Here is a 16,799-nt window from a genome sequence, read left to right as displayed (position 1 = left end):
CTACTCTGAAAGAGCTAAATATTGGAAAAGAGTATTATATGAACTCGAATTTTTTATAATCACGTTAAATCCGAAGTCCTTTGAACTTTCAAAACAGAGGAACATATATGTCGATAGTCGATACTAGTAAGTGATGTTGAAAAGGAAACCAACTAGTAACCAAAAACTAATGGTTTCAAGAACCCTAACAAATCTTCTTTCTTTCTCTTTCTCCTTTGTTGCTTCCAGAGAACGGAAGAAGAAACAGGGTTCTAGTTATATGTTTCTATCCTTCCTCTGTAAGGGTGTCCAAAAAAGAATGAGCAGAGGGAGCCTCATCAACTCTGTATGTACACAACTAAAATCAATCTCCTTCAAATCAAGTCAGCGGCGATTCTGAATCTCTTCCTTCACAAGTTCTGTCACCAAATCTATGTTAGACTCGCTTAAAACCTGCTGAAGGGAGCTTAGTTCCTCCATGTTAGCTTTCTTGAGCAGAACTTTGAGAGTAGAGTTTGTTCCAGCAGGCAATAGACCTTGTCTGGGGGATTCTCTGGGAAGAGGGTTTGCAGGGAACTGAACTTGTGGCCTCGAATAAGGCCTTGAATCCCAATACTCTGTGCAAACTCGATTCACATCTAGTGCTTCAATAGCCTGTTTGTTTACCACATTAAGGTATATATATCTGTCAACTAGATTTACAAACATTTTTAAATCAAAAATTTTAAAACTGATTTTAGTATTATATAATTAGAAAACCACATATATATAAGTTCCAGTGCAGTTTACAACAAGCATGTAAGTCTAAGGTTTAAGTCAAAAACTTGTAAAGATTTTTACCTGTATGATTGCTGGTGACGTGTATCCAAACATTTCAAAACCGTCAGGGCTCCCAGAAGGCTGCAGAGGAGGAAGATCTAATCTACCAGCTTTGTGTTGCTTACTTATCTCTTGATTCACTCTATCTCTCACCATCTCCCAGCATCTTGTAGGCGACAAGTGAGCAAACACCTCACTGGGATTACCTTCCAAGTAAACCTGACAATAAGAACATAACACACACTTTAGTTTTTGTTGATATCATTCTTTCAAAAATTTTAGACATTAATCAATTTACCATGAACAAGGGACTATTGCGTCCAGCATCAAGAATTTCTGAAACGTAAAAGCTCATGTTCGTTGGATCCAAAATATTTATGTACCTAACCCGGCTTCGAAACCCTGCACCAAACAAGAATTAGACATTAAGCACTTGCAAAATGTCTGTTTTGTTATTGAGTTGCAAAAATAACATGGTCACAACGTCACCTTTGGGAAAAATTGCTTGACGGTTGCACCATGATTTTCCAGAGAGCACACATCCATAGCTTAAAGGCTCTACTTTGCATTTGACTCTCCTCACAACTTTTGCTATACGTGGACCCTTTTGGCGGATGATCCTATCCGGACTATTGTTTTGCGAACAAGTCGGTGTACCTGAGTTACTTCTTGCTGTCCCATTATTATTTTGCGAACAAGATGGTGTACTTGATTTACTCCTCCTTGTCCCATCAACCACATCCAGTATAGCCAAACCTCCAGAGGTTTTGGATTTACTGCTACTAGGTTGGTTGCTAATGTTCACTCTATTACATATATCATCATCAGCTACAGCATTAACTTCAGTATGCGATACAGAGCTCGGTACATCCCCTCCCATTTCTCTTTGGTCATTAGTAGGCAATGATGATATGGTGTTCCGTGTATCAGGCAAAGAAGTTACTTGCTTACCAATTGCTTCCAACGCTAAAACGTGAGTTGGTCTTTCTCGTATTATTCTCAAATGCTTGCCAGAAGAAACTGAACCTCGTGAATTCTTTTTACCACTAGTGGGCTTAGCAGCTGCTGCCACAGAGACCATCATGCCTCCTTCAGATGGTTGTTGGCAAACTGAATCTTTTGGAACAGAAACAGTTTCTTCTTTGACAGGCTTCATAAACTGGCTTGGTGATAATTGCTCCTCCTTGTCTTTCACAAGTAAACTAACATCTGCTTGTGGACTCAGGTCCTTGTGCACTTTCCCTTCTTCATCCATCTCCATCTTTCTTTCTGACACGTGTGCACTTAAAGCCAATCCTAAGTCCTGACGCGCCCATCTATACACAGCACTAAGTTTCCCTTCCACAGCCTCAACGAGAACATTCAGCTCATCGATATCATACCGAAACAGAAAATATCTACTAACCCACGGACAAGAACACAGCTGGTTCACATGAGTCAAACACGTATACTTCTCCGGGGAACAACGGCAGCCAGCAGCGGAGAGGTGCAAGTCAAAGAAGCATATACAGCACTCTCTCTCGTTGGTAGCATCAAAATTACTATGCATCTTCAATGCAAGCGAAGAGCTGCAAAGAAACTCTCTTCTCGTACGTTCAATGTCAATCCGTGCCTTGAGTGTTTTTGCCAAGACTCCATCCTTTCCGCTGAACTGTTTCCACCTCAAGTTGTCAATAGTATTTTTCTTCAGTAAGTTCAGCTCCCAGTCGGCTTTCACTACTTCTCTTGCAGCCCCAAGCAGCAATTTATCGTGTGAGATTGACGTTTTTCTACCCTGTTGACAGTATAACTCAATGGCAATCTGCCCGTGAGGTAGCCAGTCAACTGGCGCTACATTCACAGCTTCAGCACAGTTGAAACCGCAGTTGAATCCAGCGTGGTACGCCCGGGGAAACGTCAAGACAAACTCTCCAGCGTGCTGGACGCAGCGGTGCACAGGTACTCCTGCCGTTTTCAGTTTTGATGGGGAGAGTTGTGTTACCTACATGAGAGTATCAAAGGATTTTATTTTTATGTAACAATTTAAACTATGGATTCGTAGAATTTTTTAAAAACTTACTAGCTTATGAAGCAAATCAGGCTGTTCTTCGAAAAGGTCAGGCAAATGCTTTCTCATCGCCTCCTCGAGTTTAACAGCGTCCTTCCCGGAAACACCGTACCATAGTTTTGGTGCACCCCAGTGCATGTAATTTAACGAATACAAGTGGTGATCTTCAACATGCTATTTTGGTAAAAAAAACAATAACACAAACTAAGCATATGCTATAATGAAAAATACATCTATTGTAATAACAAAATAGAATAACAGGAAGATACTCCAACTAAGCATATGCTACTCATAGAGATCAAATCTTACCCAGCAGAAAGAAGAAAAGCACATCCCAATATACAACCACGGTACAAGGACACCTGAAATATCACTGCCCTCGTGCTTAAGGAGGGATCCTGGAAGCCTTGAGAAATTATTAAGGTTCCATCCCGATTTTGCATATTTTTCGTCGGAAGAAGAAGATGATATCTTGGGGAATCCGCTACCAAATACTCCAGTTTCAAGGTCAGCACCATATAGCACCTATATCAAAGAATCAACACAGCCTCAGTCAAGAGATACAGATGCACTAAATAGACAATAAAACCTCCAAATAAAAAGGGAAAAAAAACTTTACCTCTATCTCTTCAGTTGCTTTATCTACTATACGCCAATATTCACCTTCAACATCCTCAACACCTGGCTCCCAGGAGTTACCAACAGAAGAAGTTTCACTCTTTTTAAAGTACTGGGCCTTGAACTCATCAGCATACTTTTTGAAGTCGTTTAGAGTGAACCCTGGACCAGGCTCAAACCCAAACGTCTCAAATCCACTCGTTTCTGTGCTTGCATTGCCGTTAGTGACAGCATCCACTCCCGTTTTCATGCACTTTCTTTTCTTCCTTCTCATCTGATTAGAAAGAATCTTCTTCATTGAGCTCCGGTTCTGAAGCTTATCCACTCTTTGGACACGTGTGGTGAATTTAGAGCCTTCCCATAGTTGCTTTTCTTTCAGCGGGCAAGGGGGTTTCCAGGAAGGAGGAGGAACAATGCGGCAGATGCCATACTTTTCAGCCTTTGGTCTTATTTTAGAAATATAACTCAGAGTGTCTTCAAACTCCTGGAAACAGGTTTGCCATGTTCATGTCAGAAAATAAAGGATCTATATAGAGTAGTAAGTATAGAATGCAAACAAGACCTCTTCGGTTGGGTAGAATATAGGGGCGTCTTCAAGGTCGGGCCTACGAGCTTCATCTGGATGCCACCTCGCAGTTACCTGTGAATATGAAACAAGAAATAGTAAGGCATCTAAGTGTTAATTTCTTTCTGAAGTTGTGAGCATTATTGAGATTATTAACCTTCTGGCAGTCATTACAGTCTGCACATCCCCGGGTCACACCCTTTGGTAGAGAAGGCTTCTTCTGCAAACGACGCAATGAATGAGAAAGAAAGCACACACAAGTTGCTGCAATGCCATAAGGAAAGAAAAAGATCTAACTTGATCAAGATTTTGAGGAGATGCATTGTCATAGTTGATCCAAGGTCTACGCCGTAGAGACCGAGCAGCTTTGAGTTCATCGGATTCAATCTCCTCCATCTTATTAGCTTGTTCGGTTACAGAACTTTCCATGGTTTTATCAGCAGCAGCAGCACTAGGGAGTGGTCTTTTTAAAGTGAAAGTAGCATATGATTCAAAGCCAGGAGGAACAGATGGTAACTCATCACTCTCTTCTTTCATACAGACTCTCATTAGCTCTGTCCCCATTACATACACATACTCTGCCAACACCAATATAACATCATGTCTCAGGAATATCACAAGCCAATAATTTTTTTTTTAAAAAGAAACAAATGAAAATACTAATAATACATCACCTGATGGAATATATGTAAAAGCCAATCAATTTAAATTTTTTAAAAAGACCCATAAAACAAAATAAAAAGGGAGAAAAAATTGCTTACATAGTTGAATCTAGGGTTTCTTGAATTGGATGGTCAAGGGTCCATCAACTGCAGCCAGATTCATGAAATCAAAACTCAAAATCAGTGACAAGGATTTGAAAGATCTGAGGAACCCTAGTAATTTACAAAAAATAGTAAATATGTAATTTTTTTAAAAAAATTCCAGATTTCATCAGATCTAACCCTAAACTCGACCAAAGAATCAGATTATTTACGAAATTGATGAAGAAACCTCACATGTCCTTATTACATATTTGCAAAAATAAAATAAAAATCATTCACCACAACCTTTTCTATATTCCCAGGAAAGAAAAAAAACAATCTAAGGGATGAAGGGAAGAAGAAAAGGGCAAATTGGGAATTAAATCTACAGGTCCATGTTTGGTATCTATTAAAATCACTCAAGAAAAACAATATGAACAACAACAACAAAGCAAGCACAAGACATGATTTTTCTTCACTAAATTGGTAGTTAAAAATATTAATCACCTTTTTGGTTTTTCTTTTCAATAAAAGATTTTTTTGTTAAGATCATATGAGAGAGGAAACAAACATGTGGCTTGCTTGCTTATTTGCTGGGCTTTGATATGAAATTTTTTTCCTAACTTTTCATGTGTGATGAGGTCTGTCTTATTATAAGTCAATAATAACGCTTCAAAAAAGCAAAGCTGAAGATGCAATTTCCTAAGCACCTTACTTACTCTAATAATTTTGTTTTTCTCAACCATCAAAGGTAACTAAACAAATAAAAAGCATTAAAAACAAGTTCATGGAGAATATAATTGTGGTTGGCTTTATAGTAAATTGGTTTCCTTTGTTTATCAATTGTTTGTTGGCTGACATTTTTTATTCACGGGTGGTGGACATTACTACCTGATATCCACACGGCATTTTTTCCAAAGGATATAATATTATGAAATAATTACTCTTTCTGTTTCGATTTAATTCTCATTTTAAGTGCACACAAAAATTAATAAAATATTTAATTTTATATATTTTCAATAAAAAAACATCATTGTCTATACAGCTAACCATATTTCAACTAATAAAAAAAACTAAAACTACTAAATTTTGTTTTGAAATTTTAAAATAACATTTATTTTGTGATGAAACTTTTTCTCTAAAACGACAAATAATTTATAATGAAAAGAGTACTAATTTAGATAATAGATAATATTTATATAGAATAGTGATGCAAGATTCGCCCATGAATACATGTAATTATATAAATATATATTATATAATAAATATATATATATATATATTTGTCCAAAAAAATATAAACATACATATTTAGTAATTTTGTTCTTTTAAAGAGAAGAGTTCTGAGAAGAAATATAAATCTATGGAAATTACGTTGTCAAAAGTAGAAAACTATTTTAATATTTTGACTCTGAAAAGGCAAATGAAGTTTCTTACCCATTGTTAATGGTATCAAGTATCAAACCTAACAGCTGGATTATTATATAGGGAATGGACTTTGAAGGAAAAGCAAATGTTACCTCATTTGAAGAAATATAAAATAGAGAACTTTTAATGTTTTTAATCTGCTTTTTTATTACGCGTGTCATAATATTTTTTTAAATAATAGTTTGGTGGTATAGCCAAAGATGATTTAAATTTAGAATCTCAATTCCATTTCAAAAAACAAGTTGACCATGGCCTAGCCAGAATCGATTAGATGGATAAAGCAATGGCTATCTTGAGAATCTTGGTAATGTCTGGTGCGGTTCCAGATACTGTTACCTAGAACATGGTCATCAGCCTTGGTCCTCTTAGATGACATGAGTTTGAGTGGAAGCAATAGAGGGAATGGGATCAAACAAACATGTCGAGAGTTGTATATTCGAATCTCGAACAAGAATGATGCGCAAATTCAAATTGGAGAAACAAAACCTTGCAATGATATGGTTACTCTTACAAATTGTCAAAATCACTTTAGATTTACAAGACACAAGTTCCAGCATGATTAGAAAGTAAACACACTAACAAACGCCCTGATTTTTATCTCGGCAATGGAACTATAATCTAAATCATCTATAAAAGCTAAAAGGAATGTCAAATGTTACTATTCCCTCATACTTCGGTTTCAGTCCCGTACTTAAAAAAAAAAAAAAAAGAGTAAACTCAACTCTCTTGCAATCTTCATTTACCATTTAGTTTACCTCTGAAAGTTTGGGTGCGGGTAAAACATCTTCCCACGTTATGACGCACCCACACTCCCCACAGATTGTGCTGCTACCCACTTTTCTTCTTTGGCTTATGAGTGTAAGCTCATGCGCGATTCTAGTGCAGCTTCGGTTCACAAAACGACTTCTGTTGAACCCCCTCGGGTGGCGTAAGGGCTGTATTTGTGGTGATGGCGAAGGTTTTTGTAGCACAGGTGCTTCATTGACTGGTGTCCGTTGAACTTCTTCCCACTGAAGCGCTTTCCTATAAACTTCCCAGGCCATGTCTTTTTCTTCCTTTGTCAGTCTTTCATCTTCATTTTCTTGTAGCAATGTCTCGTGCTCATGGAAACTAGAGATCCAGCTATAGTAAAACAAAGGATAGAGTGTGAGAAAAAACAAATAATGCAAGTACAGATTGTGAGTACGGTTACTCTTGCAAACTTACTCGGGGCTATGTCTCTGCAGTAAGTTCTCCATCAATTTGTCAGAGTCGCAACCGCGAGATGAAGTGGCCGCTTCCTTTCGCTTGCTTATCTCAGTGACGGCGTCAGATTTTTCATCGTCATCGTCAAATTCAAAAAGATGTAACATCTCTTCTTTGGAGATAGTCCTGTGCACCTGTTGTCTATCCACCACTCTCGCAGCGAGCCCCTCCTTGTTCACCTAATCATATTGACATATCTGATTCATAAATGTCTCCTCAAAAGACCAAATACTGAAACTCAAAATGTTTTGCTTCTTTCATACCTGCCGTTTATATATTTTTTCTTCAATAGTCCCACGTGCCATCAACCTGTACGCAAATACCGGCTTCTTTTGGCCATACCTACAAACAATAAGTCCGCATGATGCTAAGCCACATTTCGTAATGCTGCGTTTACAAATTTGAATTCCATGGGAAGTCTAAGAAATACCTCCAAGCTCGAAAGATAGCTTGAAGATCATAAGTTGGATTCCATGAACCATCAACGATGATCACGCGGTTAGCAGCATAAAGATTAATCCCAAGAGACCCCGCTCTAGTTGAGATTAGGGTGCATTTCACCCTTTTGTTTTCAGGCTCATTGAACTTATCAACCAACTTCTGTCGTTCTGAGCTTTCGGTTTTTCCATCGATTCTGCATCCATGCAAGGGAAGTTAGAGCCGCCATAATGGTTCATACATCATTCATGCTATTACGAAAGAAGTAGATACCAACCTATACCAGTCTTTTCCCTTTTTCCAACACTTGCCATGTTTACCATGACGAGCTACTCTTGAAAGATAAAGTTCTATGAGATCCAGTGTCGGGATACTCTGGCTAAACACGAGCGCCTTGTCGCCCACATGAGCGCACATGGATAAAATATCCAAGAGCAAAATCATTTTGCCACTATATTCCGAGACCTTATAATTATTTTTTTGAAGTAGGTCGACCCACCAATCCTGGCAAAAAGACAGGATTAGAATCAGAGCTGTTTACTTCGAAGTTTTAGACGGTAATTACTAAAACAGTCTAGCTGAGTATCTGAGTAGTCTATAGTTACCTTCTGGAGGTAGCCATCAACTTTATCTTGCAAATCACTCATATTCCTCTGTTTCTCTGTCAGTATCCAAAACAACAATGACACACTTTTCAATATATATTCAAAGTTAATAGTTCTCTGTTTCTCTGCCAGTATCCAGAACAACAACAATGACGCAAATGTGTTTATATATTTAAGCTATTGAACTTGTTATACTGCAAGCTCGGTCAAATATGATGAAGCTTGAAAACATACACGTTTCTAGAAAAAAATATCGTTCCTAAGCAAGTCTTAGACAAATTAAACCATTCCTCCCGCTAGGGGAAATCTTATTCAATTTAGAGAAATATAAAGATGTTTAAGTCTACTGCACCTAGCATTTCCTTAAATCAGAGTAAAAAAATATCTAAAATAACTAGTTTAAACAAATCTTAAAAATGTACTGTGAACAGTGAGAATTAAGAGTTACCTCCCGCAACCATGTTGCAGTCTAAATTTTCATCACTTGAACAGTCATCTGGAATATCAACAATGCTACCGCGGCGACCTTGTTTCTTATCTTCACTTCTTAATTGCGGAATCCCTGGATGATTCAAAATCTGAGAAGCCCAAAAACAATAGAGGGGGTTAAGAATACGAAAAAGGATACCAAATAATATCTCCAAAGTGGTTAACCAGTGCTTAAAAAACAGTTATAAATTTAAGTACTAAATTAATAAAAAAGATTGAAGGACTAGCAAAGCATTTAGCACATTTATACCTGAGCCAAGACCTGGTAAGCAGCAAAAAAGTTTTTTCTCATCCTTTCATCTGCTCTTCCATCATTGAACCCATATAACTTTAGAAATCTCTTATACAACTTCCGCTGCAAGGGCGATAGTTTGACAGATATTACGAAGACTGTTTTAGGTGGCAGATCCTTTTTCACGACATTCATATCCATTCTTTGCACAAATCCTTTCAATTCCTCATACAGGATGTGTGATCTCTGGTTCATAATTTTCACGTCCTCTGCAGTTGAATTCATATGCTGTCCGTTTTCTATTGGATTTTGGAAGCTGCACGCAAGGTTAAGCGCGATGAAAACTCTAGAAACATCACATGAGTATAGGCAGATAGTAAAACATTGGTATGAAAGACTAACCGATTTCTAAACTCAGGGCTACTTCCCAAGAATCCTTCTCTTACAAAGTCAACCATCTGTTGCAATAAAGACAAATTAAGAAACAGGGGCTAAGAACAAATTAGTCACAAGTTTATATGGTTCCTTCAATAACTTACGCAATAATATTCCATGAGATTGTTTTGAAGGGGTGACCCTGTTAAGGCAATTCTTCTCTGGCATTTAACTTGCTTTAATGCTTGGGTTGTGTCAGCCCTGGTGTTCTTGATAATGTGAGCCTCGTCACAAACAAGTATATCAGGTCCATCCTGCAGCCACATAGGTTCAAATAATTGCAAGAAAAAAATATTGCAAGCATAATCAAGAGAAAACATGAGAATAGAAAAATCTATGATACAGTAGGCATAACAATTCACAAAAATAACCTAAACAAAAAGATTAATCCTCGAATAATAGGAATTTGTAACCATAAACAGCAAGTGAGAAGATAATATAAAAAAGGTACCAAACAAGAAGTTTAACAGTGAAATTAAAGTCTTACCCTCAAGGCACTGCAGAATTCTTTGGCCGCATTTATATCCTTCACCCCTCTACCAAGAGACAGGTTTCTAAAAGCGGCATATCCCATCAAGAAGACTCCGCCCTTATTTCGCCACTTCCTTAGCAAGTCCAATCTCCTCTCCCTTCAAAAAAAAAAAAATACAGAGGAACTGAGTTGACAAACTGTCACCAAAAATACACCTGACATAGGTCAAACAAGAAGTATTTTATATATAAACCCTTTTGAAAAATTTGTAGGAAGTCAAAACAGCTTAGATGTCAGAATTTGGACGAGGGGGCTTGCATCTATATTCTTTTATTAGGGACAATATATTCACGTAGCTTTAGTAAACGCAACATTCAGCAGTCTTATGGCACACAGCTTTAGACTAAATAGGCCCTATTTTTAATCTTTAAAACCTAGAGTTAATCAGAATAATATACAAACACAAATCTGAACTGCCAAGTAAAGGTTTCAGGAGAAAAAAAGTTGTTTTGAGTATTAGTTAAACGATAGTCAAATTAGAGAAGAACAGGAAGACACTACACTTTGGAGCGTCAACCAAATGCCTCTCAGATAAAACTTTGGAAGCATGGAGAATCTGTAACCAAAAGCTTCATTCATAAAAGAATATATACCTCGAAACGTCTTCAAGCATGAAGATGCGAAGTGGTTTCACTTCTGAAGGCATCCACTTCGTAAATTCACTTCGCCAATTGTGCAACACATTTACAGGAGTCACAATAAGAGCAGATTTCAGGCCCAAATCAACACATCTCATTGCAGTGTAGAGGAACGCTATAACCTGATAGATTAAAGTGGGAGAAGATATAATGAGCCAGTAACACCACACATCATATTAACAATTAACCATTACCAGTATGCATTAATTAGACAGGACGATAATAAGATACATGCAAACAGACTCGTGCGTGAAAAAAAATTTAGTACCTGAAAAGTTTTCCCCAGGCCCATTGTATGTGCTAGAATGCACCCAAGACCTTTATCACCAGACTTCACACTGTTGATAGACTGAATAATATTTTCCCACATAAATCTAATCCCTGTAACCTGAAAACAGAAACCACGAAACTTAGGGCAGAATTCATTTCCATAATAAGCATTTCTAGAAGAGATGAGTATGTTTAATGCCCAATAGTGCAGGTGACAAGACTCTGACTATTCACTTATCATAAATGATTTTCTGAAAGAGATGAAGTATGTTATGAAACGGTTTAAGCTAAACAAAGGATGCACAGAGCACACATGTTAATGCTAACCTGATGGGGTTTTAGTTTGGCAGATATGCTACGAGGAACTCTCACAGCTTCTTCACCAATCTCCCTAGCCACATTCACTATGTAACCACTGTGTGCATCACCAAGAACCTCAGCTTCCGCACCTTCTGGAATTTTCACGTCTCCCATAGAGCTAATTGTTTTGTATCTGGCAGAAAACTGCAAGGACCTAAGGCGCTCCTGTCGTTTCTACAAAAAAAAAAAAGAACCAGATGTACAATGAGTAAAGAAGCAAAAATAAGGGAATATTAAAAGTCCGTATACAATATAACAAATATGACTGTTGGAGCAAGTTAGCACCTTCTCAATTGCTATTTTACTTCTCGTATCTTTCCCTAGTTCAGCATCATCAATTATCCGCCGGATTTTCTTTTTCGATTTCTTCTTTGAGCTAAACAAAAAAAAAGTCGAAATCAGTTGAAGACATGCTGGACTTTTATACCCGCTAGATATATATATGTGTGTATATATGATAATACCTTACTGCTACATTGACATCAGCATCTGTATCAACAGAATTATTATCGGAGCTGGAATCAGAGCTAGAATCCGAGCTGGAATCAGAGCTAGACTCCATTGACTTCTTATCTCCCATGGCTTTCTCCAGTTCCAGTGTCAGTCTTCGCAAGGGAATTGGAGCGCAACAGCAACAATCCCAACCAGAGGATTGAGCTTCAGACAAGTATTCTTCACCAATATTCCTCTTTATACATGATGCACAGAAAAGTTTTTCGCATGACCTACAATTTATTAAGTCAGCAATGTGTCCACACCATTCACAGTGACGTTCCAAAGAGGCATCAACCTGCTGGTAAGAGCAAACGTTTTGGTTAGAAAGAGAAAGATATGGAAAAATTATTTGTTAGATTACGGCAACATTTCAATGTGATCCTCCAAATAACAAAAAGTAGCATATGCACCAAATGAAGCCGTTTAGTCAAAGAAAAGCATTTGACGACGGTAATAATAATGAGAAAAAAAACGATTTAACAAATCTCTGCAGTCATGAATCTACTACGACAAAAAAATCCTTCTAACTAAATGTCTATCTATATCTGGCCCATACGCAAATGCATTGTAAGTCGCATAAAACTGGAAAAGGAAGAAAACATACCTTAGCGACTCTATCTTCAATTAAACGTTTGCAATCCATGCAAACTATTACTTCTAAAAGGGGATGACTGTGCACTTCCACAGTTACGTTATTACAGGCAGTACACCTAAAATTGCTTGCTGGATTCTGTGAATCATCTCTCATGGTATCTACATTAAGATCTGCGACGGGGACCATCTTATCTGCATCTGAATTAGACAAATTCCCGTTTGCCTCTTTGTTAACTTCATTATTTTGAAACTCAGTGCTATTCTCCGGACATTTTACTTGATCTTTAGCAGGGTCTGGGGCAATCGAATTCCCATACAAATACGCGGAATCATCATCCCTATCCTCTGCCGTGTGCCTGAGAACCTGAAATAAAACCAAATGAAGACTGCGACGTGAGCCAAATGATAATTCCACAGACCAACAAAAACTCCAGTCTTTGCATGCCTCAACAGGGGCGGAGGCAGATATTTTTTTTGTTGGGGGCATGAGTAAAATTAGTTGATGGATTAAAATTATATTTGATCAAAACAATGGGGGCATATTGAATTTATTGAGAGATTTACATGGAATTTTAAAAGGTTGTTGGGGGGGCATTTGCCCCCCTCTCACACAATGTGGCTCCGCCACTGTGCCTCAAATCTCGCTTTAACACAAGACAGAACCGTCACCGACAATCTAGTAACAAGATATAAAAGCTAAATAGCAGACAAATGATCATCTTACCCTATAAAGTATATTCCTCATCAAATTCATATCTTATATACATGAAATCACCACAATATTAAGTAGACAAAGTTTATAGCAAACACACAAACTCAACGTGACTAAACTCTCCAGGCTCACTAATACTGATGTCCCATTATCCCCTATAGATAACCGGTAACATTCTAAGTAACTAGTAACCCCAAGAAGTCTTGTATAAAATATATGCTATACTACAAGAAGAAACTCAACGAATATGCAAAACAGACCTGTTTAGATCTTTTCATGCGCCTCTTCCGTTTCAAACGAAGTTGAAGTTCACGATCGATATTTATATCATCCTCTTCTTTGACCTGTTGGTGATTTAGTGTCATATATAAGATGAAAAATTGAAAGGCGAGAGTTGGGAATAGTTTTAAATCGTATTAAGAATACATATTTCATTGCACACTCTGTAAAAGCAGGAACATAAAGAGCATCCATAAACGGTAATACTTTCAAAAGTAGCATGATTATTCACAGAAATGAAAGAAGTTAAGTAAAAAATATAATACCCTTATATAGTTTTTCTTTTGTTCTTCAGTGAGGGCAAGTTCTCTTTCGTTTTCTATTGCATCGGCGAAAAAAGGGTCTGCCAAACTTTCATCTATCTCTTCAATTTCCTCCACCTGAAAAAAAAATACAGTGATAATCAATCTGAAGTTATATTAAGTTGTCTCCCAGCAGTAGGATGGCTATGATCTAGGATTATAAAGACCGATATTTTAAATGTCCAGCTTTGTTGCACTAGCTTGAGAAGGAACATGAAATCTTCAACATAACTTGCATACCAAGGTAGCAAATAATGTCCTGTGCATCATCTAAACTGTTACAACTAATGATAACCAAGTTAATGCTCGAATTTTGTCAATACTTTTAAGACCTGAGAGCTTAGCTTAATGTTTTATTCTTTTAATTTTTAACATCAACTTTGCTTACTATTTTATGCTAATGAAAACCTACATTGTAGAGTGAGTAAGTTTCCTATCCTGATCATGGCACAACAATGGACCATAAATTTATTGACTTGCAAGCAGATACTAACAAGGAAAAAAATGCCTGCTTTCATAAAATGTATTATGGCAGGTAGGTCACCCAAGTAAAAATCGTCAAGAAAGGAGATGCCTAGAGCTTTTACTTGGAGAAAATTCAACAGATGAAATATACGCAATCATCATCAGCATCAGGGCTATCAGGAAAAATAGAGGCATAGATGAAAATTTTACCTCATTGACTCCTGGAAATTCTAATCCCATGGCTGCAGCTTGTTGTGGAGTGCTTGCCAAGTAAACAGAAGCCCAGTGCTTACTACCGAAGGAAATAGCCTCATCTCTTTTTTCCGAAAAAACCTTGTTGAGAGACGGCCAGTCAAGCTCAGATGTTCCAGTTAGACACTCTTTAACTGCATCGTCCGCAAACTTTTTCTCCAGAAACCCACTAGCTCCCTCCTCCAAAAGTTTTCCATGTCGTCTGAAAATGATTAAATATACCAACCATGACGTTCTTGAGTAATTGTACTAGCTAAAAAATTGAAAACAAACAAAACAAACCCTACTTTCGGACAGGTCGGTGGGTGAGAAGAAAACTCTCTGCGTTTGCCAATGATTCCCCAGTTTCTTTTGTCACCTGAGTACCAACCCAGTGGGCTCTTTTTTTCCAAGCTTCAGTGTAACAACCATTAGGGGCTTGACTTTCGATCATTTCGTACAATTTTGGAAGTTCAATTCCAGCACCATCAAGTTGCTCCTTTGAGAAAGAAACAAAAAGAGAATATAAGTTTGTAAGTTCTTTTTAGAGTAATAAATAAACGTTTGCATTAACTTTTGTGAAAACAGAAGCAAAAACGAGCATACCAACAAGTTTGCACTTTCAATTTCAAGCTCATCAAGAGTTGCCTCCCATTCGTCTTTAAATGTAATCATTTCAGCTTCCACAGCTTTATCCAGCTAAACCAGGCACGCTCTAAGATGTTTAGTAAGAAAGAACAAAGGAACCCGGAGCAATATTGGTGAGGAAATGAAATTAACCTCATCACCATCGAGTGTTTGTGCTAATTCCTCCCTAACTTCACTTTCTACTTTAGAAAGAGACTCCTTTTCAAGTGCTTCCTGCGCTTCTGCAGCCTAAATACCAATGTGGCATCATAGAGAGTAAGATTCAGAACAGGAAGCTAAATTATTAGCCTACCAAGAACAACTCCATCAAGTAAAAGGAAGAGATTGAATACCTTACTCTCTACTCCCAAAAGATCTGAAATCAACTCGTCTACTTCCTCCTCGCTTAGAGGTTTCTGCATAAAAATTATTAAAAGGTATATTAGGTCATGCTATCACAACATGACAACAACAACAAAAATGACAAAGATATATCCACAAGTTGCTTTACCTCAAGGTCCAACTCATCATCATTCCCCGAACGCAACCCTTCCTCTTCATCTGAATTAGAAACAGAACTCTCAGATCTCAAATCAGTATCTTGCATCTCCTCATCATCTTTCTGCTCATCTTGATTGTTGTTTTCTTCCATCATAACTTCATCATTCTGCTCCTCCTCCCTTGCTTCCACCTTCTCAATCTCCACCTCCATTCTGTCTTCCTCTTTTCCCTCCACTGTATCCTCTCTTCCATCCATTACTAGGAGCTTCCTTAACAACCAAAACAGTCAGTCACAAGTTAAACAACTCCTAACAAAAGAGCAAAAGGAAGTAAAATTAACAAATAACCAAAATGCAGTAAAAGGAAGTAATCAATGAGTATGGGATCAAATCACGCCCTATCATTATCTAAAAGATATAGAACATTAAAACACTCTTTAAGATCTATGAACCACCACTCCACTCCGATAGCAGAAGCGGAACAGACTCATACACAGTGACAAACGCTGAAGAAGGAATCGAAAACGACGAAATTGAGTCTGAGGGGCTTACGAAACGTGGTGCAAAGGCGGATAAATCACGAAAGCGATTAAGGAATATTATTAGGGTTTGTTTGGGGGGGGGGGGGGAGAGGAATCTCCGGCGACGGGGTCGAGACGGTTCGCCGCGGTGAGATTGTGAAGCAAAAAGTTATTGGGGAGGGGCGACGGGTTGGTAACTAAATTTACAGCCTTTTATTTATTTATTAATCTCTCTATCTCTAAATATCAGAAGTAACAATGTAAAATAGATTAATGAAAACTCTTGGTGTGTTGGGGGTATTCTTTTATACTAAACTGGATCAGAGAATGTAGTCGATGTTATTTATGCTAACATTTTTAAAAGGAAGAAAATAATCAAATACGTTACTGAATATATAATCGAATTTAAAATTATATTATGTTGATTTAGAAAGACGCGTATAAGTAAAGTTCAAAAATAAAAATAAAACGTATAAGTAAGGGAAAAAAAGAAAAATCTGATTGTAGTAAAATTTGTATGAAAAAATAATAAAGAAATGTAGACCATCTAAATATTATCCCCTAATTTTGGAGGCATCTAAATATTATACCCTAAGGTGTGTGTGTCAATGTCTAAATTACTTTTTAATG

At 37.4% G+C, this 16,799-nt stretch overlaps 2 protein-coding genes across 11 annotated transcripts; both read right to left on the bottom strand.

The window, feature by feature from the left end:
• Positions 1 to 34: 34 nt before the first annotated feature.
• LOC103871604 (putative lysine-specific demethylase JMJ16) lies at positions 35 to 5,860 on the bottom strand. 5 transcript variants are annotated; one of them, XM_033272685.1, is made up of 12 exons: positions 5,279 to 5,860; positions 4,790 to 4,840; positions 4,326 to 4,606; positions 4,186 to 4,248; positions 4,026 to 4,103; positions 3,465 to 3,947; positions 3,155 to 3,370; positions 2,858 to 3,019; positions 1,288 to 2,779; positions 1,097 to 1,200; positions 820 to 1,017; positions 35 to 633 (listed from the first exon to the last, which is right to left on the bottom strand). In XM_033272685.1, the coding sequence occupies exons 3-12, from the start codon at positions 4,590 to 4,592 to the stop codon at positions 364 to 366; spliced, it is 3,333 nt and encodes a 1,110-aa protein (XP_033128576.1). In that variant the 5' UTR covers positions 4,593 to 4,606; positions 4,790 to 4,840; positions 5,279 to 5,860; the 3' UTR covers positions 35 to 363. The 5 variants fall into 5 exon arrangements, with proteins under 5 accessions (XP_033128576.1, XP_033128574.1, XP_033128575.1 ...); XM_033272683.1 differs by having other exon boundaries at positions 4,790 to 4,837; positions 5,279 to 5,859; XM_033272684.1 differs by lacking the exon at positions 5,279 to 5,860 and adding an exon at positions 5,078 to 5,264 and having other exon boundaries at positions 4,790 to 4,837.
• Positions 5,861 to 6,670: 810 nt separating this feature from the next.
• LOC103871701 (protein CHROMATIN REMODELING 20) lies at positions 6,671 to 16,453 on the bottom strand. Of its 6 annotated transcripts, none has more exons than XM_018659995.2 (26): positions 16,201 to 16,453; positions 15,660 to 15,914; positions 15,502 to 15,564; positions 15,302 to 15,397; positions 15,128 to 15,220; positions 14,830 to 15,020; positions 14,501 to 14,744; positions 13,790 to 13,903; positions 13,505 to 13,588; positions 12,543 to 12,896; positions 11,908 to 12,236; positions 11,729 to 11,819; positions 11,411 to 11,617; positions 11,082 to 11,201; positions 10,769 to 10,935; positions 10,131 to 10,272; positions 9,748 to 9,897; positions 9,611 to 9,666; positions 9,227 to 9,524; positions 8,936 to 9,065; positions 8,488 to 8,543; positions 8,160 to 8,386; positions 7,875 to 8,078; positions 7,708 to 7,786; positions 7,406 to 7,623; positions 6,671 to 7,321 (listed from the first exon to the last, which is right to left on the bottom strand). In XM_018659995.2, exons 2-26 carry the CDS (start codon positions 15,903 to 15,905, stop codon positions 6,946 to 6,948), a joined length of 4,335 nt encoding a protein of 1,444 aa, XP_018515511.1. In that variant the 5' UTR covers positions 15,906 to 15,914; positions 16,201 to 16,453; the 3' UTR covers positions 6,671 to 6,945. The 6 variants fall into 6 exon arrangements, with proteins under 6 accessions (XP_018515511.1, XP_033128571.1, XP_018515510.1 ...); XM_033272680.1 differs by having other exon boundaries at positions 15,660 to 15,957; positions 16,201 to 16,449; XM_018659994.2 differs by having other exon boundaries at positions 15,660 to 15,918; positions 16,201 to 16,449.
• Between the last annotated feature and the right edge of the window lie 346 nt (positions 16,454 to 16,799).

This window comes from Brassica rapa, chromosome A06 (genome assembly GCF_000309985.2).
Source record: "Brassica rapa cultivar Chiifu-401-42 chromosome A06, CAAS_Brap_v3.01, whole genome shotgun sequence".
In the NCBI taxonomy this organism is placed as follows: Eukaryota; Viridiplantae; Streptophyta; class Magnoliopsida; order Brassicales; family Brassicaceae; genus Brassica; species Brassica rapa.
The sequence above is the reverse complement of the archived record's forward strand: the minus strand, read 5'-3'. Positions and strand labels throughout refer to the sequence as shown.